The sequence below is a fragment of the Scomber japonicus genome, chromosome 15 (assembly GCF_027409825.1).
Source record: "Scomber japonicus isolate fScoJap1 chromosome 15, fScoJap1.pri, whole genome shotgun sequence".
Lineage (NCBI taxonomy): Eukaryota > Metazoa > Chordata > Actinopteri > Scombriformes > Scombridae > Scomber > Scomber japonicus.
In genome coordinates this window covers 17,294,005-17,308,856 of record NC_070592.1, presented here as the reverse complement: position 1 = coordinate 17,308,856, position 14,852 = coordinate 17,294,005, and the positions used below count along the sequence as shown (strand labels likewise).

The 14,852-nt window shown below is 40.8% G+C and overlaps 1 protein-coding gene across 1 annotated transcript in view; it reads left to right on the top strand.

The window, feature by feature from the left end:
• Positions 1 to 7,249: 7,249 nt before the first annotated feature.
• The window catches only part of LOC128374409 (potassium voltage-gated channel subfamily KQT member 4), a 44,933-nt gene continuing 37,330 nt past the window's right edge, over positions 7,250 to 14,852 (top strand). Inside the window, exon 1 of the mRNA XM_053334670.1 lies at positions 7,250 to 7,551. Within this exon, the coding sequence (XP_053190645.1) occupies positions 7,250 to 7,551 (302 nt within the window). The remainder of the gene's footprint in view (positions 7,552 to 14,852) is intronic.

Sequence of the window (14,852 nt, the reverse complement as noted above, 5' to 3'; positions counted from 1 at the left end):
TGGTGGAACAGAAAATTAGGTGGGCAGAAAGATGCATACTGCTATAATGTTCCAATTTCCCCCCGAATAATAGGTCTCACAATTAACAATGTGTCGGTGCTGAAAGTTCAAAAATGGCAAGTATCACTTTGAAGTACTTTCTTATCTCGTGTGAAAACATTCATTTACCCTCATATACAGTCACTTACTACACAGTTTTCTGGGGAAGCCACAGTAGTCAGAGCCACAAGTAAACATTACTTAAACTGGAGGGCCTTTTCTTAATCGACTTAATCACCGAACAATAACTGCATTAATGAGCGCAGACTCATGCTTGGCTCTTTCTAATAAGAGCAATGAGGATTGTGAGAATGTTTGAGCTTAAGTCAAGCGTGAAAAGGATTGTCTGGTGGTATTTTTCTTGGCTGGCTCATCTGGTCAGATCAAGGCAGTCTTGGACAGATGAATTGAGGCTGACTGCTTTGGCTGTGGTCTGGACCTTGTGATAGAGCCACAACACTAGCTGGTCTCACCAAGTTAGCAACAAACCCGTAACACGAGTGAAGAGTCACTAATGTGGGGTTTGTTTTTGATTCTCTTTTCTCTCTATAGAGGTGTTGGGGATATTTTCTTTTAATCATCATCAAACGTAACTCAAGCTTTCCCAGGTGCTGGCATTTCAGTATTGTGTACGACTAATGTGACAGTTCTGTGATCCATGTAGAAACATTTTCTTATTGCTTATCTCCCTTCACGAGGAGTCCAGAGTGCAGGGTCAGCAACAGAACAGCACCTCTGGGGATCAAACAGATTCACAACCAGGTTATGCATGACAAGTATTACAAAGTAGTACATCAATTCAAACCTTATATTGTATTAAAAGCCCCAAAGTTTGTTAATAAAGATATTTAATTGTTTGCGCCAAGTAAGAAAAACAAAAAAGAAGATCTGTATTAATTTAGATTGAGGATATTGTCAGACACAAAATAGTTAAGTTTAAATACATTTTAAATCAATGTATTTTATTTTGACATGGACATCACATTGGAACTGCAACATACAGAACAATTATGCACAAATACCAGATGCACTGTATTTAGTGTTTGTAGCCAAGCATTAATTTACAACAGCTGTTCACACGAGGCTTATAAAAAAATAAAAATTAAATAGAAAAAATGTGGAAAAAAAGAAAGAAAAATACATCCACACAAATATACAGGTGTGTCTGTATAGATGTATTAGTTATGAGAACAGTGTTGTTTCTCTTTTAGCTATGATTTAACACCTCTATTGAAAACTTTACTCCTTTACCATAGATGACTCAATATGAGGTTTTGCGTATTGTAATGAGACAGTTACTGTTCATTGAGGCCTCCTGTGTAGTGACTCCACCTCAGTGCTGGTGTCTTGTAACAAGTCCATTAAGCAGGGAAGGAGCACGACCATGTAGGCATTTAAAAATAAGGTTTATGTTGGTATCGCTTATGAAATTTTCGAAGCTGAATGTATCGTGTTTCTCCAAGATCTCACCTTATTGGTTATTTGTTCATGATGTTTATTTTCTGGTTATATACTGATATGAGGGGCTTTATGGTTGATTGTGAGGCTTGTGACCACGCAGTGATGCAGTGTGATAGGTGTGAGAATATCACAGCATGCATGTAAAGCTGTGCTTAAAATTAAATTCTGTGCTTAAGGGTAGATGCTGCCTGATGAGTCTGAAGCAGCTGAGGTTTGATTTAATTTTTATTTGCAAATATTACCTCACCTACAGTATTTATCAAATCTTAGAACTGAGTATATGAAAAGATGGTATTTATACTGTCAACTTCACTCATGACTTCATACTTTTTTATTTTTTAAATATTTTCATTTTCATGTTAGGCCTTTGTTGTATGTCACACCTTTATCAGTATCTGTATGTCTCTCTGTGCTGTCAACTATCAAATCAAGACAAAAATGCCCCCATAATGATCCGACTAACCTAACAGATTCTTAAGCTTCTGTTGGCCCTGTAGCTCAGGAGGTAGAGAAGTCATCCTCGATTCCAGGCTCCTCCGGTCCACATGCCGAATTGCAAGATACTTAACCCTGCATCGCTCCTGATGGCTGTGTGTGGAATGTGAGTGAATGGTTAGTTTCCTTCTTGATGAGCAGATTTGCACCCTGCGTGGTAGCCCCTTTCATCAATGTATGAATGTGTGTGAATGTGAAAGTGAAAAATGCTTTGAGTGGTCAAAAAGACTAGAAAAGTGCTATATAAGTACAGTTCAGTCAGGAACACTCTCGTCATAAATCAAATCATTTACTTGGCGTTGAAGGCTTCACTCTAAGATGCTCCCTGCATTAGCGAGCTAAAAACAGGCAGAACAATGCACCCCCCCCCCCCCCCCCTCACGGCAGAGTGGGCCAAAAGCAAGACATGAATTGCAGATTGACCCTAGAGCCATGATTGAACCCTGAACCAGAAAGGTGGAGGCTGGTGTGGTGGATGCAAGCTTTGTGAGCAATGGTGAAGCTAGATCAGTGTAGGTGGGAGTCATATTTAAAGGGGCCGCCTTGTGGTGAGAATGGCTGATTGTTGTTGATTCAATCAGTGGCTGTCAGGTGATTACAGCTGGGGCGTATGATTTCCGTATCTTGCATGAACTAACGTGTTGCTTCATTTAATTTACCATTAAGACAAGAACTGCTCTCCAAAATCATTAACTATTATTTATGAAGAAGATACATATAATGTGCTGATACCCTGTCATCAACCCTTCAGCTGCTGACACAGAGCCTCAAAGGTGTGTCCAACAGTTTAATAATGTCCTTTTTTAATTTTCAGAACAGAACAGAACAGAACAGACTCACTGTTTTCCAGGCAGAAACCAACCCCAAATGAAACTTTTAGTAACATTGTTAGTAGCAGCAGAGCATTCTTTCTATTCAACATTCAGAAAGATTTCACTGTCAGATACAGAAAAATGACTTCTAGGAATTATTAAGAATTCATTATTGTAGCCTAACTCAGTAGCCTGAAGACAGATCTTTTAACCCTACCATTCATGGACTGGATTAAGCCTGATTGTTAATAAAAGGCAGGGATGTTTCAAAACCAGCCATGTTCTAACACTACTTCTTCTTTATTGTGTGTCTTGCTTTTTATAGCACGGTTTGTATGGGTGAGGGAAGTGAGGTAGTGTCTACACTGCAGTCCACTCCACCCCTCTACGGTAAATGGTTGTCAGTAAAACGTTGCTGACTTCCAATAGGAGCCTGCTCACTCACTGCTGTAAAAAAAACTAGTGGTAGTAAGTTACAAAGGATCTTTTGACTAATCATGAATGGGCCACTGAGTGAGGTCTCTACCAAAACTTCTGTAATTTCCTGCCTCAGTCATTTAGTCAGTCACACTTGCATATTCATCACGCACAGGAAGACTGCTTCATGTCAGCTGATGTTTTTACGTCTACGTGATGGTTGGAGTGTGTTACACAGCGGGGGATTCTTATTCCAAACACGGCACCGTTTGATACAATGTCATTTCATCTCTCCAAAGACTTTAACACGACATATCACAACAACATTAACCCAACACAACAGACACTGTGTCAACATCTCATCTGCCCCCTCCCTGCTCATCCTCTCTCTATGTTCCTCTGATGTTTTTCATTAAGAAAAATGTATGTTGAAGAGGAGGAACCAGATAAAAAACAAGAGTGGACAAAAGACATTAAATAAAGGCAAACAAGAGTGCGGTCTGGGAACGCCATTAAGTGGCGTAAGCAACTGTCCAAGTGCACAGTGGAAAGGTTTGGTGGGGGTCAGATGGAGTGAGCTTGCACGGTACTTTGTGTGGTGCACAATTGCTGATGTGAGTATTTTTAAGTTCCCATATATTCCCTGAGTGGCTGTCGACTCCCAGAGCTCAGCGGGCTCTGTGGGGCGTGAGTGAATGCTTGGAGTGAAGAGTGCAGTGGAAAAACAACAGAAAGGGTAGAAGTGGGCGTAAAGGGAACACAACAGCCGCCTCTTAACACTGGGCCCCTGTAGTCCACTCTGGGCCATCCCCGACTGTAATTCTACCCTCATACAAGAGTTGTTGACGAGTTATTAAATGTTAGTATGACTGCGTGTGAGCTGTGGAGGTGAGCTCTTCCTTATGGTCTTTCCACATTCATAGTTTACAGTCTGACCTTGCTCAGCTGTTGTATGTTGTCAGGGGGTGGCCTTTAGCCCAGAGCCCATGTTAGATCCTCAGACCAGCTTGAAGTGTTGATTACTGGATGAAAGTAACACTGCGGCAGGGCTGGTACCGTAACAGAGAGCGGGGGTGCACGGCTTTGCCTCTGTGAAACTTTGATGTAAATCCCTAATGGTACGAGCAGGGCCGGCCTATCTGTCGACACCTTCCTCCTTGGTCGCCCCCTCTTGGCCTGGTGTGGACTGCTGAGAGACGGAGAGGAGGGCAATCGAGGGAAACTTTAGGAGGAAAGGAAACCAGGTGAACAGAGAAAGGGTTGTAGTGGGAGATTCACAGGATGCTGTTGTGTTGATGTTTTGATTGAACCTCATCCTTTCATTGTGGGATAGTTAGAATCCACAAAGCTCAACTTTTAGATGACCCCCTTCCCAAATTAGATCCCCCTGTCCTTTACCTTTTTATCATTTATGTCCATATTCCTTTTTTAAGAGCGCAGAAATATTTGTTATGCCTTTTTCTAACACCCGAGGGAGGTGTACATTTCAGCTTTGCCCTTCTGCAAGGCCTTATCAGTAATTTTTCTATCATATAGAGTTACATTCACTTATAATAGAAATAATTTCATTTATAAGTGAAATATCACTATTTTGTGTGCTGGTCAACTGATCATAATTAAAGATATAAACCACTGAAGTCAATGAACTTGTGACAGTATCAGAAAGTGAGTGAGGTGGATTCAGTTCCTGGCTGTGAGTTAAATTTAGGAGTGATAGTCAATCATGTTTCAATGATGTCATTTGAGAAATGCCTGACTTGATTAAGGAATAATGTAAATAGTTAGCTGCAGCCCTTATGTCGATTAAACTCTTGCTGTTTCTAAGAGCAATTAAACGACAATCTGACAACATGCATACTGTACTTTAAAGACACAAGATCCATTTGGAAAATGTCACATAACATTTCAGACCGATTTGTCTGTCTGAACACAAGCATAGCTGTCAACAGTGGACTCCATTTCATAGCCAACAGTCTTCCATCAGTCTATATGTATGATACTAAGTAAAGAGTTAAGGATTAGTCATGTTAAGTTATGTAATAGAAGTGAGCCCTGAGAATAATGTCTAGATTTGTGACTTGTGAGAGACTCCAGCCACATTCCCACGTCATTCCACAGACCTGCATGTTCCATAAACTGCAGCAGCCACAATGGGCAGGAGCGCACATCGTTAGCATGAGTAACCTCCCTTTTCTGTTGTTATGGGACACTGTTAAACTTGCACAGTGCCAAATGCATGTCTGTGGGACATGGTCAGTTCCTCTATTTGATGCAGGCAGTAATGTACATTTGAATTAAGTGTATCATATATTTCACAGTAATGATGTCATTGAAAACAATGCACTTCAGTTGAGATCAGAGATGTGAGGGATGAGGTTCTGCAGATTTGTTCTCTGTTGTTATGCAGAATTTCTCTACTTTTTTCTCTCCTTTCTCTCATCAGTTAACAAATGACCTGTTTTTTGGTTTTAGCTAAACACAGATATTATGTTTAAAGAAATAGATCATTGTGAATTAACTTGGCATTTTGCTGATGTCGCTTCTGGTGGTCAGATGATACAGTGAGGCCAGCAGGAGTGTGGGGACCACCTCACAATGCATTCCCCTTGAGGCCCTCCGACAGGTGATCTCTCTACAGGGCACTGTTCTCCATAACCCTCAGCATTTGTGTCATAACCGCAGGCCCCTGTGTGTCACAGCCATAGATTTAGAAAGCTGTGTCTACTACTGAGACTGGGGCCAGTGTTGCTGCCCCCCAGCACCTGTCCCAAACTCCTGTATGGATTCAAGCCCTCTCTCATAGTACACATAAGTGGTCTTTTCATTTCAGAGCAAAGGAAAGTTGTTATTTCAAATCCTACTTTCTGTAAAAAGTATGTGTGGGACTCCCTAGTAACTCATAGAATGTATCTGCTGCAATTTCATACTTATAAACTACAACTCATGATGCTTATACAGCATTTAGATACATATGCATGATCAGCAACTCCTGTCAAACTTAGTGTTCGACCAAGCTCTGCCATTTTCCCCGGAAAGACTCATAAACAAGAACATCTCTGTCCGGTTTCTCTCTCCCCCTCACGGCGTGCATCCCATGCTCATACCCATCCTGTGCACGCAGTACTCACCCCTCACCAGAGCTTCTGTTTCTGCACGGCAACTCGCCACAGAGGGTCTTTTTTCGTCTTTGCAAGCTCTTAAGAAACCAGATGCAAACATCAGCAGACGTTTTTTTCTCTTACTGGCCTTTCTACAGACTTTTAGAGTTGGTGTTTCGCGATTCTTGACATCATTCTGATGGTCTTTACTTCTGCGCGCTCCACCCCGCCTGCCGGAGCGGAGCGCTGGACCCGGGAGACGCACCAGAACGGGAGAGTAGGCTGATGTTAGCGGCTGTGGCGAGTATCAGTTTGACAGCTGAAACTATAGAAATAGCTAAGACGAATTTAAAGAAAGAGTGCTGTTAACTATATTTGGATACAGTTGATTTGGATTGCGTGGTTCCACATTGTGATCGCTTTCTTTGTAGCCTAGTTTAGTGCTTTATAACTGCATGTTTAAAGTGTATTTATGGTCATGCATTAATACTTGATTGAGGCCAGTTTGTGCTATCATTTCTTCAAAGTGATGTCAGGTCGTTAGCTGCTCAATGTCATTGTTTTCCTGGAGTTAGTGCACGTGCAATTACTTCTTTGCACCCCGCTGATTACCTCTCACATCTGACTCTTAACGATGATCGTTGAAGGTCACATTTCAACGCGACGCACTTGGCCAATTATTGTGAATCGTTTCTTTGGCGACCGTGACTTGATTTACAGATAACTTTTACATCTTGACAAATCCAACCGAGACCAGAAAAATAGGGATGATATTTACTCATGTGTTTTAGAAGTTGACTGGTTTTAGTCCACTTTACAGCCAAGACAAACCGGGCTATGACTCGGTCACAACTTTGCTCAGCGCTCCTTCGGGTGACCCAGTGAAAAGTGTCAAATCATATGTAGTTTAATTGTGTTGGCCTGAAGATGTTAGGAAGTCCGTCAAACAACGGCGGCATCAGAATGCTGGTGCCCCCGGCTCCGAACGACGACAGGCGGGTAGAGTTCGTGGCTCTCACCGCTGTCCACACGGAGAGAAGCGAGCCGTCGACACCGGAGCGCGGACACCCGTCTCACCGCACAGGGTTACTGGGCACCCCACTGCCCGGGCCGCCCGGACCCCGGGCCAACGCGTCCGCCACCAGCAAACGCTTCAGAAAGTTGCAAAACTGCCTCTACAACGTGCTGGAAAGACCAAGAGGATGGGCATTCATCTACCATGCTTTCATGTAAGTTTAACATCATCGTTGTTTTTATTAAAATTGTGCAAAAACTCCTCATTCTGCTATTTGCATTTGTCTTAAGAACTTTTTAAAAGTTTCATGAAGTTAGAAAGTTAGAGCGCGCAGCCACATGCTACGAGATAGACTAGTCTGACTTGTTTCCAATCATGTGTTTTGATCACCATAGGACGGCAGTCCTTTGATGAATTCTCCAATTAACCAAGCACAGTTGCTTATGCAGCAATTAGCTCGGCCATATGCCATACATCATCTCAACACGGGGTCTAATGTTCAATTTCCCTTTGTCTCTGACTGATTAAATCATCTGGAGGATGGATATTAAATTGAATTTATCCAAATCCACAGGGCCTCACTGGCATTTTTTAAAGCAAATTCCCCCTGTACATATTTTGATGCTTGCTGATAATCACACTTTTGAAAAACTATTCATTAAGTAGTTTTTGTTTTTCAAATAAATTGGCATGCTTGACTAATGAGTTAGTATAATAGAACTGTGGGCAATGGACTCAAATGGTTTGTAATGACAGTGAATTAAAAATAAAAAAACATCACTGATTAATTATAAGTGTGACTGAAGTAACTTTATGCTGTCTGCACTTTGTTGCAAGATTTTTTTGACAGGCAAATGATATATAAGCTAAAAAAGACTTGAACCCATTTCTTACAGCAAAATCTAACCAATTAAACACATGCATCAAACCAATGCAACTTTTCCCCACTGCAGAGTGTTCTATCAGGGCTTCAAAGTACCCTGTGCCATATGCTTTATAATGTGTACATCCAGTAAATACAGGTAAAGTATGAGCTCACTAGTGTGTGCACCCCTCTGACAGACCCAACAGCTAATGAGCTATATTTGAAACTTATGGTGCTCACCATGACATAAAACGAGGCTTTCTACACAGTAAAACTGTACCGAATTGTTATTGGGTTGGCTATGAACCTGTTTGAGACTCAAATTTAATCTCCAGAAAGTGTAGTGTAAATGGCGGGCCTGTGTGTACCATTAAATGTGAAAGTTCATATTTCAGCTTCTTTTTATGTGAATCTCAGGACAGTTGTGCAGCAGCGGTCTTGCAGCTGTGTCTGAGTCTGGCACATAGTGGACCGAGCATTATGTGTGGAAGCTCCTTGGCTTTCTGTGTCATTGTTTAGACAAGTACAGCTGTCTCTCTGCCAATGCCATCATGTGTTTATATCAGAGGGAAATCCCACTGCAGAGCTGCGATTCTCATATGCATTCTCATCATATACCGCCGGCAATAGGCCTGTGACGATAGCTACTTTTGTTGGACGATTTGTTGTCCCGGAAATAATTGCATTTAACAATATTATTGTCATTTTAGGAACCCACTGATATAATATCAGATAATACAATATAATATAAAAATTACCAAGGTTAGTTAAGATTGCCTGCAAATGGCTCCCACCTCCGATATCACATGTAAATACGGAAGTGGCTGGGTAGTAATGGCGGTTGCTTTTGCGGCTCAACCTTGAGCTGCTTACTCACCGGGGGTGATATGAAAGGGGGGTGGGGAGATCACAGAATGAACGCTACGCTTCCGTAAAGATGCCAAGCCGCCATCACAGGCCAGGACAAAGTTATTTACGGTTAATGCCATATGAGTTGCGCAGCACGCTTGCGCATTCCCCACTTGGGAAGTGCACAGCAAGCAATGTGACTACTTACTTTGTCAATGTGATATAACCAGCCTATTAGCCGTCAATGTGGAGTTTAGGAGGTTTGCCTGTAATGTGAAGGCAGAGAAAGAGCGGGCCTCAGGTGTTGTCTTCACGTTTATTTTTTAATATTTAACAGCAAGACAGAAAACTGAATTCATCAAGCTCTCTGGAAATAACTTGTGGAAACAGGCAGACAGATTATTTGGTTTAAATATATAGATGACACACAATAGGTTATGATGTTTATTGAGGTATCTTTTTGGCTAAAATATTGGTGATGTAAACACAATGGGCAAAAATAATCAAGGTCATGTCCTTTTATCATACGATAAGTGGATATATGGACATGATAATGTCAATAATTATGTTGTCATAAGTTGATAATGTAATTATTGTGACAGGCCTAAATGGCATATTACTGCAACTGTAGTCTCACTTTGTTCACCTGTTTCACTTCATTCTTTTCTATTCCCATGACACTACACACAGAGCTACATGTCATGTACTGTGTTTCTCATTAAGAGCTATTTGGCCTTTGCAGGGTGGCTGCTTGTGGCATTCTCCCTGACATAGTGGATAGCAGCTTTGCCATTGTTGTTATGTCTCTGTTAGGGAGGCAGGGCAGGCGCTCAGAGGTGCCTAGATCATGTTTCAGATGCCATGGCCTCAAAGATGGAGCTGGACTGACTTTGGAAGTGAGAAGCTCCCATTTTATGTCGCTTTCTTAAAAGAAGGCAGAATGTACCTAATACTAAAAGCTAAACTAGGATTTTGTCCTTGCATGTTGGTATGAAATATGTTGGGTACACATATGTCTTGCTGAGTGCATCATTCCCCTGATAGTGTGTCACCCTGAGGCGCGTGCATTTGTTTTGATTAATTACATGTAAGGTGTTCACCATGCTGAGAACTGTAGCATGTGTGAGGTAAATTCATTTTATGATGAAGCTCAATTAAAGCTGCATTGATCTGTTGTGATTACATTGAGTCATACACTGCTGTATAAGGGACTGCACTAACTTCCCGTGATCCTTTAATTAGTCCTGTATTGTAACTGGGGACGCTGGAGCAGATGCGTTGCTTGTAGAGAACCTCTCTTTGCAGCTGTGTGTTGGAGTGTGTATGGAAAAGGGACGAAGTAGCTCTCCACTGTAATGTCTCTCCATGGACACCCAATTAAGCCCCACCATACTCCTCAAACCCCCCCCCCCCTTAACCCTCGGTGCCACAGCTGCACAGAAGATGCATCCTCACAGAGGCAGATTTCCTCCTTAGATAAAGGTCTTAGAGTAACTTTAACATCCTGTGGCTCAGGTTACAATATTGTAAACAGTTTCATATTTGAAAGTTGACTTTTTCCTGTGGGCACTCTTCAAACACTCTCTGTTGCAAGTGTAACAGCTGTATGCTAATTCAGAGCTGGCATTAATCTCCTCTTCTCTCCTCTTCTCTCCTCTCCTTGCCTCTCAACCAGATGTCTTGTTTTTACACTACCAAGAAAATAAGTAGGCATGAGGACACAGAGACTTGTTAAAAGACACAATAGTTTCCCTGGAAACTTAATCGTATTTCTGAAAAAACGGCCAGCTACAAAGAATTCCTCTGCTCACCGACCTGATGGTTGCCTAGACACTGATTCTTGCATTCGCCGAAGCGCTCATTTAAATGGTGGGTGGATGGTTTGAAATGTTAAGTGTCTGTTGTCCCTTCACTCACTCACAGTAAAATCTCAAGACCTCTTTGGCTAAGTTCACACCGCAGTTACAAGTGACCCATATCTGGTTTGTTTCTGACAATGTGAACAGCTCAAGTCGCATTGAATCTGACATTTGGATTTGAGCAATAAATCGGAATTGAGCATTAAGGCCTGCAGTGTGAACGTAGCCTTTGTCATCTTTGAGTCCTTTCTCTTTGTTTCAGCTGCTTTAAAATCTTGCACTGTGAGCGGGAGGGTCTGCCTGTTTGAGCCAGTTAAGTACTGACAATTTCAGGCTTTTAAGCACCAGCGTTCCTGCAAGAACGTTTAAGATGTAAAAAATTATGAAGGGTTCCAAGAATCTGCATAGATAAAACTTATAACTCATTAAAAATCTTTCTGTATTTTACTTCAAGAAATGAAATAGGAATCAGGTGCAAACAGTGTCTGTGTGTGTTTTAAAAAAATTAAATTAAACATTTTTTAGTTATTGATTAGGACTGCTACTAGTGATTCATTTTTATTACTGAGTAATCTGTTTGATCATTTTTTAAATTATTGAATAATTTGTCTATAAAAATTGTTACTTAAAATGTCTTGTTTTTCGAATGGCAGTTTAAACTCCAAAGATATGACATTCAAAATGATATGAAACAGAGAAAGGAACCTGAGAATGACTATAATGGACTTAAATGAATAGTCAATTATCACAATAGTTGCACATTCATTTTCTATTATATGACTAGTTGATCAATTGACTGATTGTTTCAGCTCTACTTATAGTTCTGTCATCTGTGAGTGTGTGTTTATGCATGTGGAGTGTCTATGTGAAAACCTGCCCCATAAGCTTGGCAGATAACTAACAACAGTCACAAGGATCAGTTTCAGTATTTCCCCTCACCTTTGACCCCTCAACCATTTCCACCATATAGTCAGTGCCACATATAGACCATCACATACAGACTATAATAGTTCATCCCAGCAGGGGATGTACTATTATAACTGGAACTCGTAGTCTAAAATCAGGCTACCAGTCTCTGATCAGGTCACAGAACCTGGTGCCAACTAATACCAGCACAGTTGAATGTGTTGATCTTGGCTTCCATTGGCTGCCATTTTATTCTCTGGCTTGGTACATTCTTCCTCCCATCCAGGACACTGCACAAAAAAGCTGTCTGACCAGAGCTCACAATATCATCAGAGACCCCTCCCACCCTCAACATGGACTGTTCTCCCTGCTGGCCTCTGAGAAGAGGTTATGCAGCATTTGTAACAGAACAACCCAATTCTGCAACAGCTTCTTCCCCCTAGCTATCAAGTTGTTGAACTCCTAGTGATCTCCCCACCTTCGCACACACACACACACACACACACACACACACACACACACACACACACACACACACACACACACACACACACACTCACAATGGACGGTTCCATGGACTATACAAGTTTACAGACTACTGCTGTGCAATTATACTTATGCAAATGTGCAATATATATATACATGTATATATATACATACACAATATATATATACTTATTAATACACACAAGTTTTTTTAGTTTTTTAATATCCCCTGTTTTATTATCTTTGATATCAGCACTTTTTTGATATTCTGTACTATTTTGAGCCATTGCTACGAAATTTTAGATGTGCACTGTATAGTGTATGATCTGAATGACAAATAAAATCTATCTTATCTTATTTTTATCTTAAAGTTATAGTGCATGTGGACGTACAGGAAAAGCAGTCAAGATGAGTACTGACCAGCCAGTGATTGATTGGGTCTAAGGAGGGTGAAAATATACCGGCCATGTATTATTGATGTCTTACAAAGCAGGAGCAGAGACATGGGGCAAAATTATAAATGGGAGTAACAGGGAGTTGGATCAGTTAGACTCACACAATAGCATCAGTATCATTATCAAGTAGTTTTATGAGGTGCAGTATGCTAAACCTCCTGGCAGGCTAAATGAGAATTTAGCAAGTTTGTTTTCCAGAATATCATGTAGCTGTTTGCTCTAGTTAAAGAGCAACTCTATAACTCCTACACAAGCTGTGAAAACAGCTGAATAATACCTGTTGCTGTGGAGTAGCTTTGTCAAATCCTGATGATGCCATAGTGATGTCATCAGGGCTATCTCAACTTGGGCTTGAAGACTACAGATTTATAACAGAAAGCTTGCGTTACCAACTGGAGGTGTGGAGTTTACCAGGGATGAACGATGTAACAAAGACACATTATCATGTTGTGTTACAGAAAGTGTACTATTAAGTTCTCTTGGAGCTTTACCGTTATGGGACTAAAGGTCAGGGTATGTTGGCCTCAGCTGCTTTTGGCCAGTATGCCTTTAATAAGTCTCTTTTGGAAATAAACTTAAACAAATACATTTATACATGACAACACTATGCATTCATTTAATTTCTGAGGGAGCACTTAGTACATTTTAAATTTTTTACAGCTATTAATGATGTGTTGTTTACGCTTTAAAATAGATGACTCAGTTATCATTAGTTATCCTATTTTCCGCTTCCGTTGAAATTTCTCATGCCGGATAAAACTTTGCCAGATAAGCCCTTTAGTCTCCTTTGTGTATAGGAATCCTTTCACTTTAACCTTTTATGGCACAGGAACCGGTGATGGTGTCTGTTTATGAAAGCTTGAGCGTAAAGCCACATTATTTATAGATGTGGAGGGAGATACCCACAACAGGACTCACAGCCTAATGCTCTCCATAACCTGTCCGCTGATAGTCTGGTCAAAGAGGTTTTGAAATGTCTGTATGGTGATACTTTATCCTCTACACATCTTTTGTGTTAACAGTGCTGTACACAGAATTCATCTTGCAAGCTTTTCATTAAAGGTGAATTGCCTTTCTGGCATTATTAAACTCATTTAGCTCAGACAGCTTGTTGATTGAATGTGTTCCCTCTATCTGTCTATTCTCACATTTTTCCTTCCCTCTGAACCTAGTTCAGCTAATCTGCTTTCTCACCTGGGTCATGGAAACAGTCTAGTTTGCTTTTCCAGGTTTTCAACCACGCGACACAAAATCCACTGAAATTGCCCCCCTCTGGCATCCTCCAAAAATCACTGACGCATTTGGTGTTGGACGCTTTTATATTATTTATGGTCTGAGTAGTGTCAGAAAATAGCCTTTTGTTTTGTTGTTTGCCTTTTTAGTCAGCACATGAATGTGTTTTTATTGATGACTAAGTAAGGAGAAAGAAGGGTGGGGTGGGGAAGTGGCACCATAAAATGGTAAAGGGAGAAAGCCACTTTGCACTTTGTGTGGGGTTTTAACCTGCTCAGGACTGCAGAATGGATGCTTGTTGTTCATTTACCGCTGCTGTTTTTTTAATCTGTTCACCTCAGCAGGTTGTGTAAATTCTGCTCCATTAAGAATCCTTTATGACCAAAATGCCTTTGCTTTTCCTTCACTCTCTCTATCGCCTCCATCGTTCCCTTCTTCTCTTTCCTCCTGAGTGGGAATATCATCCCTCATTTGCTGTACTGCTCTGTCTAAATGACTTCCCCTCCCTCATTACCGCTCTCTCTCTCTTTCTTCCACCCAGGTCTGATTGGCTGGATAACTGGTTTCTGAAAAAAGACACTCTCTTTCTGTAAAAGAGGATTAGCTTTCTTGAGAACAGTGTTGAGGATAAATAGAACTGATTATATTCACTATTATTAAATCTGTTGATTTTTTTTCTGAACAATTCATAAGACATTTCATGAAATATTTTAATATAAAATAAAATGCCAGGAAAAGGTGAAAAATTCATAACATATGTTTCAGGTCATGTTTTTGAATGTACAGTTTCATCCAACCAAACGTCCAAAATGTAAAGATGATCAGTTTACAAACAGAAAAGCAGCACAATCTTCACTCTTAG